The sequence below is a fragment of the Anopheles ziemanni genome, chromosome 3, assembly GCF_943734765.1.
Source record: "Anopheles ziemanni chromosome 3, idAnoZiCoDA_A2_x.2, whole genome shotgun sequence".
NCBI lineage: Eukaryota > Metazoa > Arthropoda > Insecta > Diptera > Culicidae > Anopheles > Anopheles ziemanni.
The window spans coordinates 37,461,272-37,485,894 of record NC_080706.1 but is presented as its reverse complement, the minus strand read 5'-3'; the positions used below and the strand labels follow the sequence as shown (position 1 = coordinate 37,485,894).

At 44.6% G+C, this 24,623-nt stretch overlaps 6 protein-coding genes across 6 annotated transcripts; 4 read left to right on the top strand and 2 right to left on the bottom strand.

Annotated features, from left to right (window-relative positions):
* The first annotated feature begins 729 nt into the window (after nt 1–729).
* On the top strand, nt 730–5,380 carry LOC131286008 (uncharacterized). Its single transcript, XM_058314865.1, has 4 exons — nt 730–979; nt 1,051–4,108; nt 4,223–4,516; nt 5,010–5,380. Exons 1-4 carry the CDS (start codon nt 941–943, stop codon nt 5,255–5,257), a joined length of 3,639 nt encoding a protein of 1,212 aa, XP_058170848.1. The 5' UTR covers nt 730–940; the 3' UTR covers nt 5,258–5,380.
* Nucleotides 5,381–6,413: 1,033 nt separating this feature from the next.
* LOC131287787 (mitochondrial chaperone BCS1) lies at nt 6,414–7,716 on the bottom strand. The gene has a single exon (XM_058316871.1). It carries the CDS (start codon nt 7,714–7,716, stop codon nt 6,442–6,444), a length of 1,275 nt encoding a protein of 424 aa, XP_058172854.1. The 3' UTR covers nt 6,414–6,441.
* A 1,711-nt stretch (nt 7,717–9,427) lies between these two features.
* On the top strand, nt 9,428–10,601 carry LOC131286974 (O-glucosyltransferase rumi homolog). Its single transcript, XM_058315985.1, has one exon. The coding sequence runs from the start codon at nt 9,565–9,567 to the stop codon at nt 10,489–10,491; it is 927 nt and encodes a 308-aa protein (XP_058171968.1). The 5' UTR covers nt 9,428–9,564; the 3' UTR covers nt 10,492–10,601.
* A 1,002-nt stretch (nt 10,602–11,603) lies between these two features.
* On the top strand, nt 11,604–17,365 carry LOC131287196 (UDP-glucuronic acid decarboxylase 1). Its single transcript, XM_058316225.1, has 5 exons — nt 11,604–11,728; nt 12,616–13,151; nt 15,128–15,715; nt 16,497–16,763; nt 16,870–17,365. Exons 1-5 carry the CDS (start codon nt 11,668–11,670, stop codon nt 16,990–16,992), a joined length of 1,575 nt encoding a protein of 524 aa, XP_058172208.1. The 5' UTR covers nt 11,604–11,667; the 3' UTR covers nt 16,993–17,365.
* Nucleotides 17,366–18,620: 1,255 nt separating this feature from the next.
* Nucleotides 18,621–20,905, top strand: LOC131284686 (oocyte zinc finger protein XlCOF22-like). The gene is made up of 5 exons (XM_058313550.1): nt 18,621–18,867; nt 18,941–19,212; nt 19,282–19,557; nt 19,639–20,490; nt 20,574–20,905. The coding sequence occupies exons 1-5, from the start codon at nt 18,621–18,623 to the stop codon at nt 20,868–20,870; spliced, it is 1,944 nt and encodes a 647-aa protein (XP_058169533.1). The 3' UTR covers nt 20,871–20,905.
* A 385-nt stretch (nt 20,906–21,290) lies between these two features.
* Nucleotides 21,291–23,717, bottom strand: LOC131288209 (hexosaminidase D). Its single transcript, XM_058317326.1, has 3 exons — nt 23,348–23,717; nt 21,682–23,279; nt 21,291–21,546 (listed from the first exon to the last, which is right to left on the bottom strand). The coding sequence occupies exons 1-3, from the start codon at nt 23,715–23,717 to the stop codon at nt 21,382–21,384; spliced, it is 2,133 nt and encodes a 710-aa protein (XP_058173309.1). The 3' UTR covers nt 21,291–21,381.
* Between the last annotated feature and the right edge of the window lie 906 nt (nt 23,718–24,623).

Sequence of the window (24,623 nt, the reverse complement as noted above, 5' to 3'; positions counted from 1 at the left end):
GGGTAGAACAACTCAGATAATGGACATTCTACTGTATTTCTTTGTAAAAAATAGGTTCCAGGAATTTTTCTAGAGCAAAACTTGCAAATCGCGCTAAAAACTCAATCTATGTCCATTGGACATTCTACCCAGCGTTCGATTTGAGTAAACTTAAATCAATTACATTGTCTCTAGATCGACTAGTTATGTAACTAATTCGACTCAAATCATTGTGAATCGATTCAAACAGTTTAGGATCAAGTCAGAATCGAATCAAATCGAGTCCCAAACAAATCAAAACAGATTCGAATCCAAACAAATCAAATCTGATTCGAGTCCCAAACAAATCAAAACAGATTCGAATCCAAACAAATCAAATCTGATTCGAGTCCCAAACAAATCAAAACAGATTCGAATCCAAACAAATCAAATCTGATTCGAGTCCCAAACAAATCAAATCTGATTCGAGTCCCAAACAAATCAAAACAGATTCGAATCCAAACAAATCAAATCTGATTCGAGTCCCAAACAAATCAAAACAGATTCGAATCCCAAACAAATCAAATCTGATTCGAGTCCCAATCGAATCAAATCTTTAGAATCCGTCAAAAGGGATTCGAATCTTTAGAATCCGTCAAATGGGATTCGAATCTTTAGAATCCCTCTAGGGATCGAATCTTCGAATCTTCCGAATCCCGATTCTGCCAACACTAATTCGCAGCATTTTGCTGCACCAGCAATCACACCGCAGGGAGTTTTAGTGCAAATTAATAGATGTGGTTAGTTTCTTTTTGGCAAAACAGCACATAATTGTACTTCGCCACTTGGAAAACTTTGATCGTGAAGCGGTGGTTCGCCGTACTGGAGCATCCTTCCATCGTCCCATTTTTTAGCCAAACTTTCAGCGCGTTGCCCTAGTTTTGTTTATAGAACAAATCGTCTCCATTAAATACCTACCGATATGGATTCATTAGGTACGGAGATTGGCCAGAAGATGCGGGTAAGTAAAAGTGTTCATTAACGTAACATCGCTCAAAACTCTCTTAATAATATACATTGTCCCATTGACAGAGCGCCGTTAAAGCAAAGCTCATCGAATTGGGGACCGGTTCGGCTAGTGGCTACATCGACGATGAGCTGCCAGATTATGTGATGATCATGGTGGCGAATAAACGGTCCCGTCAGCAAATGATTGACGATTTGTCATTGTTTCTCGGTGCCCAAACAGAAGTGTTCGTTAACTGGCTACATCAGGTGCTACAGAAATTACAAGAAGTAACGCTTCCGGCATCGGCTGCGACAAAAAAGAAACCTAGCGAGACGGAAGAAAAGCGTAAGGATAAGAAGCGCAAGGATAAGAAAACTAAACGTCGCGACCGAAGCACAGATAACGAAGAGGAGGTTACTGATGAGCCTGGCCCGACGCGATCCCCGGATGGTAACAATACGCCACCGCAGCCAGCGGTGGTGCTACCCGGAAGTTCTATAACTGAGGTTTTTGCGAACCAGTACATAGAGAAGGCGAAAAAATCCCTTGAGAGTGCCCCGATCACAAAGAAGACTTATCAGGAGTCTACTGCTGCTGTAAGGGACCAACAGAGCAAAACACCTCCGGCTGCTAAGGGTGGATCTGAGTTACCATCGATTACGGAAATAGCCAGTGCCACCGTGGTACGGAAGCACCACAAGGAATTGTGTGAGCTGGAGGAAATACAGCAGCGTATAAACGAAGCAAAGCGGCATCTTCAAACGTTGGGGACCGACATTTCGGACGACGACGACGAAGATTTGCTTCATTTGAAGGCAAACGAGGACGATTTAGAAACTGAAGAATCCCGAAACGAACGAACGTCAACAGCGGTCGCTCGAAGTAACAAACCCGTGGATCGAGAAGCAACGGTCAACAAACAACGGCAAAGAATAACGATTGCACCACCAGAACCATCCAAGCAGGTGACGGCTGCTCGAAGTACAACGCCTCCTAAAACAAGTGAAAAAGATGCAGTTGCGTCTTCGCCGGTTGCTAAGAAACGTTCTGTACTGGATCGTCTAGGATCGAAAAGTTCTGTTGCTTCCGATTCAACAAAGATTGAGAAATCGAAAACCTCAGAGTCGGGTTCAAATGAGATTTCGTCGAAATCTGCTGCCAAGCCTGCTGCTACTGGAACTGAAAGCACCAACAGCTCCAAAAGCACCATCATCAGTCTGTCGGCCCATCGGCGAGAGGAAAGGGAAATATATGTGCCCCTGTTTCGGCGAAAAGAAGGCGCGTCGAAAGAGCAGTCCACCGTGAAAGACAAATCTCGACACGAGCAGCAGCAACAACAACATCAGCAAGTAAGAGGTAGAAGTCGTGAACGAAACAATCGAGCCAAGCGGTCTCCCGTGTCACGAGTAACGTCGCTGCGGGATGATGGCATTGCGTCGAGAAACCAAGAGAGTAGCTATCGACGTGGTGCACGTGCGGAAAACCCTCCCGTGCGTGAGGCTCGCGCCAGGGAGCGATCACGTAGTCGCGAGCGGAATAGAGCATCTGGTCGCGAACGGTCCGCATCCATTGGTAGGCAGTCAAAAAACGGCATAGATAGCGTCCGAGGACGCATTGGATCGCGGATTATCGTGCTACCACCGAAGCCCGAATTTCAGGAGGACGAAATCGAAGTCCCAGTTGCAAGCGTCATCAAAATACAACCGAGGCCGACGATGCCGAAGAGCAAGCAACCTAGCAAAAATCTTCTCCTGAAGGCAATGGCCGAGGCGCAACGTTCAACCGTGGCAACCGTACGGAAAACCATCGATAATACGACGGCTATGATGGATAGTAAGCTGTCGCATTATTCCCGCATGGAAGGGAAACGAAAGTTGGTGATTGAAATTCCCGGTGGGCACAGCATACAGCCAGGAATGGAAGTACAGTATGCCGACGAGGACGAAGAGCACTACCAGCTGCACAAGAACGTACCGCTGTATGGTGAGTTTCTCGACGACGAGGAAGTGCATGAAGTGGACCTTGCGAAACAAGTTCTCATGGAGGAGTGTGACGTTGATGAGGAATTCAAAGATATTCTGCAAAGTGAAAATGAATCAACACTGCATAGGATTCATCAACGCGAACCGCATCATTCGGAGTATGCAGCGGACGATTCGGAGAATATGGTGCATCCGGTCAACGCAATCGGCGAAAGTGAAAACACAAAGTTTGTCGTTACCCTGGATGGGGCCTACAAGTCTATCCTAGATGGAGACGGCTCACCCAGTCATACGCCGCCCCCGCCGGCATCGTCGGTGGTAGGGGGTTCCGTCAAAGGTCGCCTATCGGTTAAGGATCGGATCGGCCCTAAACAGCCCACCAGCAGTCGGGAGCGTTCACCGAAACCGAAGGATTCGAATGAACTGGAAGAAACACTGAAAAAGCGCAAAGAACGGTTCAGCGAAAAATTGGTTCCAGTGTCGGCACCAAAATCACCCCAGCCAAAGAAATCTCTTTCTCCACCACCACCTTCCACTACGAACCGTGGTTCAAAGCAGCAGTCGCAGTCGCGCTCTCCGAAACCACCGAGCTCTACGCGATCTTCGCACTCCACGCAAAGCCACGCATCATCTCAACGCCGAACACCGTCCCTTAGTCCAGAACCAGTGGTAAGGCAGCGCAATGCCTCTCCGCTGGAGAAACCGAAGCAATCGAAGCGTCCAGCCGCCGTTCGAAATGTCACCAGCTCGCCCGGCCATTTGAACGAGCTGCTGCTGCAGCGCACCAGAGAATTGATGGACGATAGTGTGTCCTCGTCGCCTATCTACATGTCCAAATCGGACTATGATAAGATGGAGCCTTCGTCGCGCAAGCGAAAACGGGTCTCGCCCATCCAGTTCGATCTGACCGATGAGGATGATATGCACGATAGCGAGGACGACTATCACCGTGATCGGCGGGACCGAAGCCGGGACGAACGCAACCCAAGACGGAGCCGACAGCGCGATAGCGAGGAGCGCAGGAGCGCACCAAGAAAAGACTCTAGACGTGAGTGGGACCGCGAAAGTGAGCGGCGAGACAGTAACTCCGCTCGTCAGTCGCCAGGCAAGAAGATAAAGAAGCTGGAATCTACCCGCAAATTTGACGATCTTCCACCGCGTAAGTGAAAGAGCATCAATTAAAAAAATGTGGTCACAGGGATTGAGATTTTTTTAAACAAATTATCTGTATTTTATTTTTCATACTCCTCAAACGCACACATACTCACACTAGTGCTCAGCGCAGTGACGGTGTCCGATGGGAAAACGCACAAGTCGGTTGGTGGTGGAGCGATCAAGGAACGCTGCAAATATTTCCCCAACTGTCGCCAGGGTGATGCGTGCGAGTTCCTGCATCCGAGCACCCCCTGCAAGGCTTTCCCGAACTGCAAGTTTGGGGACAAGTGCCTCTATCTGCACCCGATGTGTAAATACGATCTGACCTGCCACCGGCTAGACTGTACCTTTATGCACACAAAAGGCTCATCGGTGGCCGGTTCCTCGAGCTCTCTTGCTGCACCACCACTGGGTAAGTGTTTCTTAGCTAAATATGAAACGATTTGTTTTCAAAAGGTGTGAAAAGATAGTGCAATTTTCTGAACTTATATTTTTTCTTCCGAAGTTTTCCCGTAACTTGCCTTTTGTTTCAGTATTCTGAATTAGTGCAATTGTAGGAAACATTGTGTCAATATAATGAATTAGCAGCAAAGAAAAAAATACACCATTTGAAAGAGTACACCTTTTCAGTAGAGTTGCGTAATTTCGATTCAGATCAGAAAGATTCATGATTAGCCCAAAGAAATGCATAAAGAGAAGCCCCGTTATTATTTGTTCGCTTGATCCACGCCAATTGAAGAATCATGAAGATTCATAAAGGTTTCGCAAGATTCTTCAATGTTTTTAGATTCGAATCTCAAAATTTAAAATTGTCAAACATAATTCAAGGTAATTGTGCTTAGATTAATAGGATTAATTTTATGGTAATTCATTCAATTATTTTATATTTTGCTATTATCCCACAGCATCATCCGTAGTGCCAGTGCAAAACTACAAAACGATCAGTGCGAAACCGTTGCCCCCTCTGTGTAAGTTCTATCCAAATTGCGTCAATGGCCAGTGCCCATTCTACCATCCGAAGATGTGTCGCTTCGGCAGGCACTGTGTCAACAAGGTGGAATGCAATTTCTATCATCACGAGCTACCCCCGGGCGAAATGCATGAGGCTTCGGCAAAGGATAAGTTCAAATGGATCTCGCCATTCTCGGCTTGAGCAGGAAGAAGAATGTGAATCATCTTGCGTAACTTTGCGATCGTCAAAATCTTAATCCATGGGAAGATGCCGGCAGGAGGGCACAATGTAAGAGATGTTTACGACGGTGTAATTAACCCAGACCGACAGACAATTTCTGTTGGACACGTTTTACCCAAACATTTCCTTTTTTTAATTTTTTTTATAACCTCGACTCTACTACGGCATCTAGAGATCGCTTAAAAATTTCGTGTGTACAAAAGCAGACAGAAAATAGTGGGCAAAAGAATTTAACTGTCTCCAGCTTTACGAAACATAATTTTTCTTAACCGAATTGCTCGGTAAATTTCGGCCGCATTTCATTTCCCATACTTTTTCTGTGGAATTGTTTGTGTAGTAGGGCCAGAGACATACTGGGAAAACAAACTTTTAGCATACAAAAACCCTGTTCATCATCCGTACAGTATATCGATAAGGATATAGCACGTCCAGAAAATTCGAATGCAATTATGGTGTAGCTATTTATTACTTTTGTTAACGTACAACAAAAACAATGCAAAATGAACCTCCCATAGATTTTATCCAAGATCGTCATACGTGAGCACAGGGTAGAAACGGGGTATGCTAACGTTGAATTGGCCGATAACGAAGATCCAGTGACTATAATATACGTGTGACACATCTCATGACAAATGGCCAGCCGTGAGCGACGATGATCGATAGCCCAGAGAAGCAAAGATTTTGTGTTCAATCCCCAGTAACTGAACGAATTAAAAAAAGAGTGCACTATTAGAGAGGATTAATTTCATGCACTCTGCTTTAAACTTACAACTTTGAACTAGCAATAATCCATAGTTAGGCTGATTAGGCGTTTCGTTCAGTTACGCAAAGATGCGCGTAACTGGCAATGAGAGAAAATTAACGAAGCAAAACATAAAATTCAGTCATTATTGTAGGTAACGTTGGCTTAAATGTTTTTCTACCATGTATGACACAAAATGTACAACAAATTCTGTAAGCAAACGCTAGCAAGAAGAGGAGAAAGTGGCACTCTAGCAGGTGTAGAAAGTTCTAAGAAATTATTAAATGCTACGAAGCGGAAGAAAATCTAGCACCTTTTTACGTATGATGAAAGAAAATTTAGCTGAAAAAGTTTTCAAAACCAGAGCACCTCTACTTTATTTAACAACTTATGTCCTACTGCCTTAACTGCTCTCCCATATATCGTGCACGTTGTCGAGAACGGTTTGCTGATCGGACATTTTATGTACCATAAAGTATCCCTGGATCTGTGCTGGGCTAACGTTTCTTCCGTCCGCGGAAACCCGCTCCGCGAATAACCGTGCGTTCTCCTCTGCATCCGTACCGGTGTAGAAGCGTCGGAACATCTGCTCCAGTTGATGCCGGGAGCAATGACCAACGTACTCTTTCACATCCACCCGCCCAGGGCGGATGAGAGCAGGATCGAGTCGATCGAGGTAATTGGTGGTCATGAATACTATTCGGGCTTCGGTCGAGGCAACACCGTCCAGGCAGTTCAGCAGTCCACTGAAGGTGACGCGATTCAGACCCTCGAAGGCAGCCTTTTGCTGCAGTGTATCTTGGCGCGAAACAAAAGCCGCATCGATATCCTCCAGTAGAATGATCGACTGCTGAGGAGCGACATTCATGAGATGATTTAACCGGTCGTCGGTTAGACCTCTTTCGGATAAATTCAGCAGACAGATCCCGAATTCGATCTCCCCGGCGAGAGCTGTGATGAAGCTTGACTTCCCACAACCAGGTGGTCCGTGTAGAAGATACCCACGACGGTAGGGAATGCCTCGGTCGGAGTACCATTGGGGGTTCTTGATGAACTCGCGACAATCGAGCAGTATCCGCTCCGAAACACCTCGGTCCAGTACTACCGATCCTATCGGACGTCGCTTCCGCGGATGACCAAACGGACGCCACTCGGACCCCATCGCCGTGTACATGATTGTCTTGCCTTCGGTGTTTTTCAGTGCCAACTGGCGAGCTTCCTCCAGTATTTTGAAGTACAAGTTCTTGTTTCTTCCAAAAGCGGTCAACTGAACCGTTTCCCATGGTACGCCCATGTGCAGGTCCAGGGTATGTTGCTCCCGAGCACGATCGACCTTTATCCAGGTGCCACTGTACCACATTATATGCGTTCCGACTGATGGGATGAAATCGTACCGGGTTTTCACGTGGCCCGTGTCACGCTGTTCGAACGAAGTCTCTACGCTGAGATGTTGTGTCTGGCGAGCACCCTTTTGGGTGATCCATTGCAGCAACCACTGGTATGATTTATCTCGACATGGCACCTCGAGCGTGATCATATAGTGGCGCCGAAAAAGAATCATTGCCCCTTGCATTCCTTTACGTAATATTGCGGCACCGGCACCGACTCCAAACAGTCCAAAGCCAGCCCCGAAGTAGGGGTTCTCGGCGAGCGCCCCAATGTATTCCGTTATAGTCATGATGTTTGCAGACCGCAATACACTATAAATCTAAAATCTTTTACGTTTTTCCTCGTGAAAAAATCAACTTCGTGTGGTACGTATTTATGTTTACCACTTGCCCAGATAATAGGCTCGGTGGAAAAGATGACCGTATGTCAGTATATCCGGATCAAAACAGAATCGCCGATAAATAAACAAACGCTGTGAGAAATAAACGGTGAGCAAATGAGCGTGACAAGGTGTGCAAACGATGAGCTATTTTGGGAAGATGAATAGAAAAAAAAATTCTTTACTATTATACCTTTCGTCACGAAAGGTCTAGTCATTAAAATTATTAATTTCGATTGGATTTATGGGGAAACAACAACTAAGAAAATAAGACCATATATAGGCGCATATATTTGTCTTGCGCGCGGTGAGATGAATGCTCACTGGTGAGAATAAAAGGACGCAGCCAAAATGATGGAACAGACAGGTCGGGTCAAAACTGTGTTTGCTCCGCCATTGTTGTGACAGTTGGTTAAAAAAGTGTTTACAAAAACTTACAGCATACTTGAGGGAGATCTCCGCCAAAATCTTCGCGAAATAGGTACAGGCTGGCCCCGGTTTTCGTCACCAAACGGGACTTTGACAGTGACGAAAACCGAGGCTAGCAGACTACAGGTCTTAGGTTTATAATACCTACTCACATTATTCTCGTCTAAATTTTCAGTGCTTGATATGAAGGTGTTCTTGAAACTATAACAAAGTTTGTGTATGTTATCATCAAATCAATGGCCATCAACCGTTTTATATTCCGTTTTACTTCTTTCACGCTTTCCAGACTGCGTAACGCGACGTGGCCTGACAGGTGCTGAACTTCATGCGAAAAAAATCTAGCGCGATTCGCGCAACAAAGGTTTGACCTCTTTCCACTGCGGTGACTCCCAAAAAAAAATTATTGGTAGGTTATGAGGAGGCCATGCCTACCAAAAATACACTTGGCAAGGTTCTTTTTGGTAGGCATGTATACCTTCGGTAGGAAAGTGCAGCAAAGTTGGACTGGGTTGGACAAGGAACTGCTCTTTTGTGAGAAGTCATGGGATATGGATCCTTTTGCTCGCTGTGATTGCCGAAATGAAGTGTGTTGGTCTGCCTTATACGGAGCCTTCCTCCAGAACATATTTCGAACGCCTCAACTCTTTGTTCTGTTGATGAAACATACCAAATTTACAGTTTTACCCCATTTTCTTCGCTGTTCGTGAGAAGTAAACAAAATTTAAACCAACTGTCAAACATTTTCCCACCGTTTTCGGCTCGTTACATGGTATGCTGCGACCTGTCTGTTGATTGACTTTGGTTGCCCCAAACAATTTGACAATTTTTGTGTAAAAGTAAACAAAACTTCCAAACCGGCTGGCGTACATTTTACAATGTAAAACATTTGAGGAGGGAATAGAATAGATAGAATAGAATCTCTTCTACAATTGTCTAATTCTTAACTAGAACGTTACAAAGTGTATGCAAAATGAGCTCGCGACAAATACAGGCTCTTACCTTATTCCTTATTGTACAAAACGTTTGCTCAAATGATGGAATGTGTGTAGCTAAAGAACAATGTACGGATCCGGAATCAATTTCCCCCGATAAGAATCCTTATTTGGCAGGTATAGCTGGCGGAACCAAATCAGTTCCAACGCAAGAAAATCTTCATTAATCTCTGAATTGATCTATGTTTCCCGTGTTTTAGAGTTCAATCTTTACTTCAACAAAATAGAATCTTCGGTAGCTGATTATGTTCCGTGCAATAGAACAAACTGCAACTGCTACGTGAACGTGCTTAACGACGATCTTAGGCCATTCAAAACGCAGGGAATCACACATGATATGATTAAGCGTGCCAAACAATACGGTACACATTACCAAGTGATTGAGCATAAACTTTACCGTCAGCGTGACTGCATGTTCCCAGCACGGTGCTCCGGGGTGGAGCATTTCGTGAAACCGCTTCTTGCTACGCTACCCGATATGGACCTGATCATTAACTGTCGCGACTGGCCGCAGGTACATCGGCACTGGAGTAAAGAGAAAACACCGGTCCTTTCGTTCAGCAAAACGGCCGAATATCTCGACATCATGTACCCAGCCTGGGCGTTCTGGGAAGGTGGACCTGCTATCGCTCTCTATCCGACCGGGCTCGGACGCTGGGATCGCCATCGGGACAGCATTACGGAAGCTGCTGCCAAAGTTCCGTGGGAAAAGAAGGAAAGTAGGGCATTCTTTCGTGGATCGCGCACCTCCGACGAACGAGATGCGTTGGTTCTGCTGTCGAGGGCCAAACCGTCGCTTGTCGATGCACAATATACAAAAAATCAAGCCTGGAAATCACCGCAGGACACACTGAACGAGGAACCGGCCCGAGAAGTGACTCTCGAAGAACATTGCCGCTATCGCTTTCTGTTCAATTTTCGCGGTGTGGCCGCGAGCTTTCGCTTCAAGCACCTTTTTCTCTGCCATTCCCTTGTATTTCACGTAGGAGACGAGTGGCAGGAATTCTTTTACTCGGGTCTGAAACCGTGGGTACATTACGTTCCCATACCGGTGCAAAGTAGTCCGCACGAACTGGAAGCTTTGATCCGTTTCTTCCAGGAGCATGACGGCCTAGCGCGCAGTATTGCGGAGAGAGGATATGAACAAATATGGAATAATCTGCGTATGAAAGACGTAGAATGTTACTGGAGAAAACTGCTTAAACGCTATGGAAAGTTAATACGCTACTCAGTTGAACGTGATCCCAGTTTAATTCAAGTATGATGCGCTGATACGGAATGATACAGCCGTGGGTAAGCCGATGTAAAGTATTAAAAAACGAACAAAACGTTCACCTTATGAAACTTACATTTATAAGACATAAAGTGAGAACCTATCTGAAAACTACAGATTCTTATTATATTACTAGTATCTTGAAAGAACATATTCGCAACGACACTGCCCTATCTATAGGACCTTCAACAAAATCAGAGTCTAGTAGGTTTAAAATGTAAATTTTGATATGTAAACGAATTTGTAAATCATGTTATTGTGGAAGAATAATTTTAGGCATTCCATTCCTTTGTTTTATGTGTAGATAAACGGATCGATTTGCAAGTAATATTGATCGTTTTATGCTCTGTGTTATCGATGCAGCCTTTTGAAATAAGCCAATACATAAATGGTAAGCCTTTCTCGGTGTATCTGTAGTTATATGAATATGAAGGTTATAAAAATAGGTGAAAAGACAACTCCATTCAGCAGCCATGTGATTTCGCATATCTCATTATTTATTCAGAGATTCTTCATTCCAAAGTTGATTCCACCAGCCGCGAAACATCGCTAGGCACATGTTTCGCAAAAATTCACAAACTTGTTTGGCAAACTGTTTAAAGGTTGGTTGGTTCGAATATGTTAGGCGAAAGCATAGCGAGAAAAAAACCAACACCGTGAATAAACAAACCGGTACTATTACGAAACTTAACTGTTTTCTGGGCCATCGATATTGGCAGTCCAAGATACAATGCTGACTGGCGCAATTTCTGGAAACATTAGTCACACATTCGACCGTTTATGAATAAAGCAGCCCGTGCAAAAGAGTTGTATGTGTGTTATTTTCCCGAAGACTTCTATTAAATTTTGGTTTAAATAATGAAAAATAGGGGTCAAAAAAACTTCTTAAATTTGAACTGATTATAAATTACAATCTTCGCGTGCAACGCACATGTGGAGAGTTTTTGGCTCTCAGCTGATCGCTGTTGTACGATGCGTCCTTTTTCCTCTGCCAATGGTTCGCTGCGGTCTAGCATCTCTTGCTCTCCTGTGGCGCTCGGGGGTCGTATCTGACAGTTGTGGAAATAACAAAGTAAACATGTCAAAATAGTGGTAGGCAGAAAGTGGTCTTGCTTCGAGAGCGGTGGTATTTCGTGGACAAATTTTACCCTTCGCCAGTTAGTGATTATGGTGTTTTCGAAGAGAAAGATGAAGCAGTTCTTAGCGTTCGGAGTGACGATCGTGCTGGGTAGGTTTGGCGCTTGGAATATCGCGATTTCCAACTTTATGGTGCGCGTAGAGAATCACAAAAATCGGTACTGTTGTGCGTCTCGGATCTCGGAATGAATTGTAATTTTTCTTAATGCTCCTCGTGCAGTGGATGTGTTTTCCGGCAGAAACTGTTTGCCAGGAATAGTGTGTCAGTGTTCACCAATGGGCCATCTATTTTCGTAACTATAGTTATTATAAACTTGTCGGTGGAGAGTGACTAATCGACGGAACGTGATGGTCAGGAATGATAAGTGTGGTTTTCAACGAATGTGTTTCGAACTGTGATACTCAATCTTAAAGAAATTGTGTGGTTACTTTTTTGCAACATCCAGACAATTGATTCTGTATTCTGTTATTATATTATTCTATAAACTATTGTCGTTCGGTTTCTAGGTCGAAAGTGAACGGAACCTTTCTTTTGTACCATGAATGCATTTCATACAGATTGTAGTGTTGTTCTTGCGGACACTCCAAGAACATGTTATTGCATCGCGACAGTGAACACAATCGTTGTCAAGTAGCTTTCACCTTTCTCTTTTTCGTTGAACCGTTACTTTAAGATTATTTTTACAATCCATTCTATAAGCATGAATAAGAGTACACAAGTCTGGAAACAAGTTTGGGAAATAACATATCGTAACGTTGCAGTAAATTTTATTGGCTCGGATTTCGGGTTGCTATAAGCTAAAAGGTTTCTTGATGAAACATTTGATTTTTTCGGAATTATTCAAACGTAATAATCATATTCGATTTTATTATGCGAACTTTCATGCATTTTTTTTAATTTAATTTTCAATTCGAATTTGAATGTATAAATTTTATACGTTAACATTGACAAATTTTCAACTGTTTTCCGTCATGCAGTGATTTGTTTGTATAAATCATGGGGCAGCCCAACCAACGGAGTGCCACCCTATGGCGAAGGATTCGACGACGAAGGTGATAACAGCATTCTAGGTGTGGGAGGTACCGAACCAAACCGCCGCGCCGGATTCGTGTCGCACGAAAAGCCAGCTATGCTGGCATCGGTCGATCGAAACGGTATCGATAAACAGTACCCAAACATCGATAACGATGCCCACAATCGAGCGCTGAATGATGGGGAGATGGCCGGGCGAAAGGTATACGAACGGGTGCTGAAACAAACCAAACATGACCCGTCCAAGTCGGCCTCGTCGTCGCTGGTCAGCGGAAGCAATTACAATGGACCGTCCAATAATGTAGGGTTACCTCCGCCGGATGACTACGATCCTGCACACGACTTTCGTATGAACGAGCTCTACGAGGCCAAGCGCCAGATTCTGGAACTCCAAAGGAAGATACAGGAACTGGAGGGTCGCATACCGCGCAAGTACCCAGACGTAACGTTTTTGAACTACAAAAATCGCAAGAGAATCTTGGTAAGTTGATAACAAATCTGTTGTGAAAGATTTAATATTTCTTTTCCAGCACAATATTTGTAATTATAACAAAGAAGTATAAAACCAGCAGGTATACTGCCACTGTATGAATGAGTGTGTTTGTTATCAGCTAAATTAGGAACTGTAATTGTTTACCGTTACACCAAAAACTGATTGACTTTCACCCAATTGATACTGGATTCACATAACATGAGCAATCGTTTAGATGCTAGTATTTAATTTACCGCATTATTCTCATATCTATTTTACATTGCAATGCAAGTCTAATTGATAAGCACACTAATTTCCAAATATCGGTTATTCCAGCTCGGCAAAAACCATCGTTCATAAAAGATTACTGTGGTCGATAGTTGATCGGTTGTATAATTTTTCCAACCAGTGTCACATTTCTCACCATATTCTCTATCGATCAACACGATCCCAACCACGTAGGCATAAATATCAGCAGAGAAAATGTTGATGTCGTTAATCTCTTGTGATAATATTTACCCACTATTGACCACTTACCGGCTGTTGGGTGCGGGGACTCCGCGGCAACACGTGAGAGGCGTTTGACTGCTAGCCACACTCTCGGTGGTGTACTTCAACCAAACATGTAAACGAAGGAGAGTCTGTAGACTCTCCGTCGATATGGTGACTGCCAACGGTCGATCCGGTTTGGTGCAAGTCATCTTTTTCCCCGAGGAAGTGTTTGAGTGGACCACGAAAATTCCATTACCGCCACTAGGTCGATGCTCTTATGCAACACGATCGTATGTGGGATTGGGCAAATGGGAGGATCACAAAGCGTGATGGAAGGATGTGAGAATTAAACAAACATGCAGCTGCTTGTGACTATGCATTGGTACATAACAGTTTTACATGTAACGGAGGTTTCACCATAGTAGACTGTGTTGTGGCACAATTTCTGATTTTAGTTAAAAACTCCAAACCGATGCTACTGTGATATCGTAAATGACTTAATCACCTTTTCTGATAGGAAAATGATGTGTGATTTTAAATCCAAATATAAGCGTACGAACCTATTTTGAATCATTATCAAATTAATTTAATAGTTAACTGTTTTTTTTTGAGTTCAAGGTGGCGGAAAAAATTTAATGGCTTAAGCAATGAAAAAAAAGCGAAAATGCTATCCCCGTCTTCTTGGTATGCCTAAACATGCTGCTCCCAAGTTGTCAATCCTATCTCATAGCATTAAAAAGTCCGGGGGGCTCATACCTTTTCGCTGGTGAAAAAGTAAAAACGAGGCCAGTTGAACTTTGGAAGCAGAAAACACATTTAAACTTAGTTACACAGGAGATTACCTTTATTCGCAAAAAAGGTACTACACCCGTGCCGCCTTCTTAATTTGGTTTCTTTCAGCTTCAGCTCATTATCATATTCAAACATCATCGACGTAACAAATTAGTACCGCTTTTAAAATCCCTCAAACACTTCTTTTCGTGTCTCCGGTCAAGGGAAACCCCTTGATAGGTTGGAATAATGGGATATAATCACTTTTAATAGTACACTTTGGATTCCCCTGACAAAACGGGTGTAGGTGAGAATGACGCAAAGTTGTGTTTTGTTTAACGAGTTTTGTAAGTAGTGAAAAATGTTTTTCGTCAATCAAAAACTTTTTCTTGATCACATTATTTTCATCAAATCTTTGCGATAGGCTAAACTAGCTAAAATTTATATAAAAATCTTTATTTTAATTTTACCGTTTTTAGATGCTAAATTAAGTAATTCTTAAAAGACTGAAATGAGAAATAAAGTTTGCTAGAATGACTAACATAGTAAATCACAAACACAAAATTCACCGCGCCCGGAAAAGATGGAAATAGCGATGTCATAATGTCCTCTTTTACGACCACCACCGACAAGGTTATTGCCATCCAAAACGGTAAAGCTCCCACAACTAACGGTGTAGACTCACTTTCCTTTTCGCACGTTCGCTTCCACTTTCCACGCAGATAACGGGCGGAGCGGGATTCGTCGGTTCCCACCTGGTCGACTACTTGATGATGCAAGGTCACGAGGTAATCGTGGCGGACAACTTCTTCACCGGACGGAAGCGCAACGTCGAGCACTGGCTTGGGCACGAAAACTTCGAGCTGATCCACCACGACATCGTCAATCCGCTGTTCATCGAGGTGGACGAAATCTACCACCTCGCCAGTCCGGCCAGCCCACCTCACTACATGTATAACCCGGTTAAGACGATCAAAACCAACACGCTCGGCACGATCAACGTGCTCGGGCTGGCCAAACGTGTCGGGGCCAAAGTGCTGATCGCCAGCACGTCCGAGGTGTACGGTGATCCCGACGTTCACCCACAGCCGGAAACCTACTGGGGGCACGTGAACCCGATCGGTCCCCGGGCGTGCTACGACGAGGGCAAGCGCGTATCCGAGACGCTCAGCTACGCCTATGCCAAGCAGGAGAAAGTGAACGTGCGTGTTGCGCGAATCTTCAACACCTACGGCCCGCGGATGCACATGAATGATGGACGCGTCGTGTCCAATTTCATTATCCAAGCTCTTCAGAACCAGTCAATTACAGTGAGTATGGAAGGTTTTTTTTTTTTTTGATAATTTTCTGTCTAACACAATTCGAATGTCTTAGGTTCTAAAAGACTGAGTTTTAGTTAGAGTAACTTAGGGATGATTCCAGATTTTGCTATAACTTATACTCGCATGAGTGTATTTAATGCAATTCAGAATGTAAGATACTTACTGTAATTGTTCGAATTGTACATTAATTTAAAACATAACTAAATTTTGTCAAATTTATCGCTGGTAGCGTGATCATTTGACAATCCATAAAATTAGTGACATCTGTTTGATAGTGGGTAGTTTTCGTTAGAAACATGCATGCGATATTGGAGGCCACTCAAAGTAAGAACTTCGTACAGAACACCACTAAAGGACATACTAGTTCACGAGAAATTAAGACTGTCTTGCGCCTGCTTTGAAATGATCTTTTGATATCTTGATCGTGGACTTCCCCACAGTAGATAGTTACTTGATGGTCCATTTTGGGTGTCATTTTGTTTTTCACCGCAAGCAAAAGCTTAAACAGTTTTAAAATATCGGTGCGTCGTTTTACTCGACCCAAGGTTAAATTTCGCATGAACTTCAGCCCATGTTGAACAATCACAGCCTACTAGCAAAATAAGAACGGCAAAGAAGAAAAAAATGAATTAAAAATTTCATTGAACAGCAGAAATGATTTACACTATTTAGATCGATTTATTTCGGTTACTTAACTTTAACGTTATCGTTTATCCTAAGAATACATTTATTTATCTAATACAACCCGTTTCGTTGATACTTATTTCAGATTTACGGCAGTGGAAAGCAAACACGATCGTTCCAGTACGTTTCCGACTTGGTCGATGGACTGGTGGCGCTAATGGCGGGTAACTACACGCAACCAGTTAACCTCGGAAATCCGGTCGAGCGGACGATACAGGACTTTGCCGAAATCATTCGTGATCTGGTGGGTGGCAAGAGCCAAATTATCGAGCTTCCCGCCGTAGAGGATGATCCCCAGAGGCGGAAACCGGATATTTCACGCGCAAAGAAGTATATCAATTGGGAACCAAGGGTAGGTGATCGGAAGGAAGGACGGAAGGAAGGAAGGAAAGAAAGAAAGAAAAAGATGCATTGCAAACTGCTCTCCTAAAATTGTTTCTTCCTGTTATTTGTTTCAGGTTCCCCTGCAGGAAGGGCTCACGAAAACGGTCGATTACTTCCGGAAGGAGTTGGCACGTTCAAATCACTCGCAGCGCAACATTTTCGTACCCGAAACGACAGAATTCCGGAATTTAGTATGACCACCCGCCGCTAGTTCTTTCCATTGGAAGGGATGCTACACATGAATTGATTTTCTCCTCATCGAAATAGTTTCGTTGGGTCGTTTGTTTTTGTAGATATGATACGAAGCTAAGAAAGACGGCGAGTGTAGCAAAATTATGTGTTAAATATTGTCTCTGACGGTGGTGAGTGCAAGTAAATGAAGCTGGGTTTTACTCTTTTTTAATGTAAATACTTTCTAGTCCGGTTTTTTATATGGAAAATGTAAGATGGATTTTATTTTGCTTTTGCTTTTTCTCTCTGTGAAACTACAATAGATAAGTATGAAGAGAATCTGTTGATTATGTACTAGATTATAAAAATAAAAAAGGCAATGCTAAAGTGTGACTGAAATTTAGCAACTAAAAAACAATCACATTTCTATAATCTTTTTTATTTGAAATCATCCGTCCTGAACAGGCTTTTATTATTCTTTACATGTCATGCAATCGTTTATTTTTTATTTAGTTCTTGCCATTCGCAGCCAGTGTAGTGTATTGATTTAACTAACTTTTATTGTGTTTTCAGATGTGAAGTTGTCTTGTACAGCGTTGGCCGATCTTGATTCTTGAATAGTGATATCATGGACAAGTATGAAAGTATGAGTCTGCTTACTGTCCTCCGGGACAGTCGAATTGGACTTCACGGGCTGGTTCGTTCGGAGGCCATGCTCATGACATGCAGATTCTTCGAAGTCCACAAACATTTTGGTTAGCTTGAACATGTTTTTGTGTAACATTAAGGATTCTTGGATACGCATTACATATTACTCAACCGTTTCGCCGTTATCCAATAGTAAATGGTTAGAATAATATTTTAACGGATATTTCAAACAGCCTGTGTAAAAAGTCACGGTACTTGCATGTTATGGTTAGCAACTCACGATGACATAACAGTACCCCAATAACCAAGGTGGGTCCTTAGAGAGGTAAGCTCATAGCATCACCATGGAACACCTATTGAAATGAACTTCATCGACAATCGAGATGTGTTTTTATTCAAAAAGTTTTCATGATGCCATTTTTTATATGTGGCACGACATCCCCTAGTGGGACAAGGCCTCTCTCCGAAGAGAGTTTTGTGTGACCGAAAGACGGTATATTATAGATCGGTGGTCAGCCGTTCGTAATACCGGAGGGTGCCGGACTCGAGATTCGATCCCACACCTGTGGTGTGGTGTTTCCTCGCGCTACCGCTGTGCCATGGGCACCCCCATGGTGCCATTGCTACTTTGAAAGTTTAACCCGAAGAACCTACCACGTTGGATACTAACGACTAACAAAACAGCTCACGAAATTAAAAACAAACCTTAAACATAACTCAATCAATTGAAACCAAAGAGGGGTTTGTTGGGGATGAACCAAGATGATTACATATTGAGTACTGGGTGTGTGTATACATCTTTGGATGAGCCCACCTCGTCTGTTAACCCACCCTAAAACAAATAAACAAATACTGTACGTTCCGTAGCGGCTGCATCCAACGATCTCGTTCTTTTGTTGTATTCTAATAAACAAAGTCGAGGAAAGAAATATAAACCAATTTTCGGCTGCACAAGACCTTGTAGGAGGACCAATTCATATCCCATGCGCCGGATGGGTAAGCGAGAATGAACAACGTTTTGTGTCGGTTGTGCTTGACGAAGTGCGAAGAGTGCGAGTTCGGAATGTGCATTACGTCCCAGGACGGTGTGCTACGCAATCTTCCAAAGATGATACGGGAGTGCATCTTAATCGATGTGACTGACTGCGAGCCGCATTTCTTTTCGAAGTTCATCTGCAACGAATGCATCTACCGGCTGGAGCTGTTCTACTCGTTCCGGGAGCAGAGTCTCAAAAACCAGGAGTACTACAATGGTATTGCTGTGGATCGAGTCACCATACTAACGAAAGCTAGATATTTTATAATGATAATCTTTTACAAACGTAGGACTGCTGTTGTATTATCAGCAAACCATGCCCTGCACGAGCAAGGCAGTTTCAGCTACAGTGCCGCTACATACGACGAATGTTTTTGGAATCGAAAGCGAACTGCCGCACGAGCCAGATCAACCGGAACAGCAAAACGATGAATTACCTGATATCAATTTTACCATGATGGACGAATCGGAGAAACATCAGCTGAGCAAAGACTATGACGATATTATTCGTAGTTTGCAGAAAGATGATTTGGATTTCACTGCAAACGAGGAGGAATTGGTGGTAATTGAAATCCCTCCGATTGATGAAATTGCGAAATTAGTATTCATGCACATTGTTTGCCATTTTTAGATAAAACATGAATTGGAAATTTCAATCCAACAAAGTGCCGAGCGCAAACGAACTGAAACCATGAAGCAGGAGAAACAAGCACAAGAAAACTGTACACTATCCAATGCTCACATGATGCAGACGCAGTCCAATGTATGCTTTGATCCATACGTTGATATCGCCCAATCAATCGTGCACGATCCGGCTGTTCAAACTACGCCAAACGAAGATGAAGGGCTCGACTATGACGATTTTGCTGGAATTGAAACGGGAGTGTCACACGATAATGAAGAGACAGTAAGTGGAATCTATTGCCCATAATTCTAAAAATATACAAAATAAGAACTTTTCTCCTTTGTTACGCTTACTTTACTTTAGATAACGTCGGAAATACAAGTGGAGAGTTTAATTGAAAATGCTGTACAAGAGGAAAACCTCGACATGATGCAGCAGATCGTTTCCTCCCAGAGCGACCATTTGACCCCAGTGACCACGGCGGATAGCTTGAGGGTGGCATCTCCCGAAACAGCTTCAATTGATCGGTTTAGTAAACCAGTGACGGTTTTACCTACCGATTCGAACTATTCACCACAGCTCTATCGTACAGAAATGGATTCGAACGCCACGACCAGCAATAGCATAATCCCCAACACCGCCGGTATCGCAGACGTTCCGCCGGAGCTGGACGATAAAACGTGCGAAGTTTGCTTCAAGACGTTCCGTAGCCGACAAAAGCTAAAAATTCATCGAAATACTCACCTGCGGGTGGCACCGTTCAAATGTACCTTCGATGGGTGTGACAAAGCATTCAAATCGCGCATCGGTCTCGAGGAGCATCTGGCACGGCACACGAACTGCTTCGAGTACACGTGTGATATTTGTTCCAAGGGGTTTCAGCACCGGAGCTACCTGTCCGCACACCGTCGGGCGCATAATACGGAGCGCAATTTTCAATGCACACTGTGCGAGCAAAGCTTCAAATCGAAGCAAGCGTTGCTCGATCATAAAAATCGCCATCTGGGCCTGAAACCGTTCGCTTGTGCTCAGTGTGACAAACAGTACACGAAGAGCTCGCTGCTTCAGGCGCACGTCAAGCAGTGTCACAGCGAAGGAGGCGATGATGATGTTGTGCGTTATCCGTGCACGGAGTGCGGGAAAAAGTTCACCTCTAAGAGCTACCTGACTGTGCACAAAAAGATCCATCGCAATGAGCGCGAGTTTGTGTGTGAGGTAGGAAGGGTAGCCTAATTAAATTGAGCATCAAATATTTGTTACACTGTTTCCATGGTATTTTAAAAACTATCATTCGACAGGTTTGCAAAAAGGGTCACGTGACTCGACAGGATCTCCTAATCCACATGACGAAACACACGGGAGAGAAGTCACTCGTTTGTGATATCTGCGGAAAGGCGTACGCTCGCCGTGGCGCCATGGAATGGCACCGACGAACGCACACCAAGGAGACGCCGTACAAATGTGATATCTGTGGTCAAACGTTTACGCAGGCCACACCGTTGCAGGTGCACCGTAAGCTGCACGATACGCCTGGTAAGTTGGAGGAGAAGGGGCAACAGTTGGATAGCGGGGTGAAGGTAGACCACGGTCGGTAGTTACTTCTGTGGAGAAATAAAGCAAACGATTTGCTTTCCACCCTAAAAGAGAAAACAAACCCTTATTCTTCGCTACAGCGGTATAAAGAAAATTGAGAATGCTGTCACGATGAACATAAATCATTCGAGTTCGCCAAATAGTTTTTTATTCGTCAAAGTTGAACTACAGTTTTTACTACTTCCTCTCTTAATCCTATAACTCGTTCAGTCTTGATCGGCACGGGGTAATATCGTACCGCAATAGCTAAGAAACAATGGTCAAACGTTTATGACATGACTTTTGGACGTTGGGAAGGGACGTCACCAACGAACTACATCTCCTCCTGTTCCATCCATCAGGGATCCACTTTAATAATCACTATAAATTCTATTTCAAATTCGTTTCAAAATAATATATCCAAGTAACACAGATGACAGGCTCCCCTGTGTTAGGGCGGGTCGTAGTGTCATGGGGAAGGGCCGAAGATGGTTGGCTCTAATGGCGAAAGGGTATCTTAACGTACTCGGCTAGCTAGGTTTTCTCGTCGATACCGAGCACCTCGAACGGCTTCAGGTATGGCAGGGGACGCTGTGGCCAAACGCGTCGCTTCTTTAGACCATCGCCCGCCCGTTCCAGACGTTTCAGTTCTTCCATCATGGGAAATATACGTTGTTCGATGAATTCTCCGTATGTCCACTGGAACGAACATATCCGTTATTAATGAATCAGTTCGATCGGATATTCAGAAAGTCTGAGAGTATTATAAAGCGGTAAGCTTATTTCGATTGGTTTAGTTTTCGTTACCAGAAAGAGTTTCTTTGGGTTACTTACATGATCGTACGCCTCGGCCAAAGTTGACGCGGCGTTGCGTGCCAAGTTGGATACCGAGTTCAGCAGTCGATAGTTGTCGCTAAGCAAATCGTCTACACGCGCCCCGGTACTGAAGTTATGTCTAATGTTGTAATCGGTAAGCCAGCCTCGACGCTGCTTGATGCCGTCACTGTACTCGTCCACCTCGGCCATTACCGATGTGAGCCGGAGCATGAACCGGTAGATCATGCTCCCGGGGAACATGCAGCGCGAGAAGCTAACCATGAGCGAGTCCTTGTGGAACTCGAGCCAGGCGTGATGCTCACCGGTCGGCTCGGGACACGTAAGGCTACTGAGGATCGGGTTGGTACGGGCGCTTACGTCGAAGTAGCCTTTAGCGGCCGTCGATAAGCAGACGGCCAAGCTGGGCAGTGCCGTGGGCAGGAGTTCACAAAGGACCGCAAAGTGATCGTACCGCTGCCAGCCCGTCAGAGCGAGGCCCTGCAGGCCGTTCGTGAACCGATTGCCTTCGCCCTGTATCACCGCGAGCCACCGGAGTGTGTTTTCCAGGTGGCGTCTAACCGGGGGCATTAGCAGGCCTTCACCGTGCGCACCCTTAAAAGCGGACGCTGCCCACGCCGTACTGAAGACGGACGCGTACTTCTCCCAGGTGGGTGACTGTACGAACTTGTAGATGTCCTCCGTGTACACCCAGATCATCGGGTCGACCAGCCGGCCAATGCCGGACGCTTGCAGCACCTCGGTGCTAATGTGCCGCAGCATGTCGTCCCAGATGATGAGATGCAGATGGGGCCAGCGGCGCCGCACGAGTGTAGCCACGTTGTACACGTGGTCGAGGAAAAGTTGATCGCGAAGCCGGTGCCGGCAGCGGGGACACTCGGCCAGGTGGTACACCTCGTCGCAACCGATGTGGATGTGGGTCAGCTTTGGCGTCAGCCGCCCAATGTCATCCTTGTGTAGGAGGTTTTCGTTCGCAGCAGGCGTGTGGTACTCAATGACCTGCTCGAGCAGCGCCTCCAGGAACACCAACGACGCGTTGTAGCTCGGACAGAGCGCCTGCGGTGAGTCTTCTACCTCGCGCAAGTGCGCAAAGTCCTTCAATTTCAACGCAAACTCCAGATGGCCAAACGTTTGCACCAGTGGGATGACGTTCAGTCCGAGCGCGAAAGCCGCTTTTAGCAGCTCCAGGATTTCGTCACGTGTGTACGCGTTCCGTGCTGCTAGCGGTGCCAGTTGACCACCGTAGGGGAACATGTCCTCATACTCGAGCAGGATCCCGGTGGCCCCGAGCGTCTTTAGAATGGGTAGCAAACGGCGCAAGTAGGCCATCTTCGGTGGAGCTCCCTTAAGATCGAAGTGCACCAACCGTTGGGCAGGCGGCGGTCTACCACCGGGCCCCAGTCCCGCTATCACCGGTACACCCATACGCTTCAGCTCGTGCTCGTAGTGACTTTGACGTTCGGCGGCCATCCGCATCTCGTCGGTAATGTGTCGCTGTCCTTTGCCGCCTTCGTCCGCGTGAACTGCATGGTGTTGCGGTTTCATGTCATCGTCCACATGCTCCTGCATAATCGAATCCCACTCGTCGGTATGGCGAGCTGAAAGAGAATGCCGTAGACGCTTTACCAGCGGCACCAACGAAAAAAAAGGCCCTCTTGCTACCTACCTTTTCCCGATCGCAGGGAAAAGCTCGATCCCAAATTCGATCCACCCGACGTCGGTTTGACGAACTTCACACCTCCACTGCCCGAGCCGGAGGCATGATTTCCTCCCAGCGGCTCACCGATTCCCCGGGCCGTGTCGGATGGCGCCGAATTGTCCGACTCGTAAAATCCCAACCGATGCAGAAGGCCATCGTGGCGACCGTGCGCGCTGCCGAGCATGAGCTCGCGCACGGACACGATCTTGCCACCATCCTCGGTGATGTGGGTCGTGTAGAGAAAGCCCCAGAACCAGAGGGCCAGCAGGAAGAGTAGCGACGCGCCGAGAAAGAACAGTTTACGCCGCCAGCAAACCATCAGCACGCGGGAATGCATTTTGATTTCCGTTGTTCTATTCTGTCGCTACCTGCGGAGAAGGTAGAATATGTTTAACATGTTTAAAAAGTGTAAGATAAGATAGTTTTCCCTTAAAGATATTTTTCTCTTGATTCGAAAAAATATATTCTTTCTCGATGGTTTTATTTATCTTGCTTTTTAAAATCTTGTACTGCTTAAAGTATTCGCTTAAGGGTTGACAAAGTGTAGCCTGAACAGCTTTAATTAACAGTTCTGTTTACTAGCTCAATATGAATAATTAATAAGATAAATGTTTTCTGTTTTGGAAATCAATCTCAATTCCAGATTTTTTTCTTCTTCATGGCGTAACGACCTCTTGGTCATGCCTGCCCGTTAAGAGCTTACAAGACTTGAGTCTATTAATTCCATTAGTTGCAACTTGCAAGGTTTGATACGCATTACGTACAGTTTCGCAGTTTGGGCCCAGCAACTGTTTTTCCTCCAACAACTTCAACATACTCATTGCACAAAGTTAGAAAGTTATTGAGTGAAAATTGTGAGTAGAAATATTTTAATATTCTTTTCTGATCTAATTTTACACTTTGAATAACTTTTTTTTTCATTCAGTATTATCGGGTTTTGATGAGATATGCCACTTTGCGATACATTTTTTAAAGTTTACTCGGAAACATACAGTCATCACAGAGAGAAACGAGAAAAAGCCATAAATTCTCAAATAAGAAACAAAACTAACATCCACTTTAATTGAATACCCCGCGTACGATTACATATTGTTAACACATTTTGGAAACATAAATAATGTATAGGAAAACGTTTCGCATAAACTTGGCAGTTTGTGGTGCGATGAACGACCATCCTGGCAGAAAACCGCCTATCGTCCCTAACTGTATCGACCAGTTAATTTGTTGCATTCTGGCGGGAAGC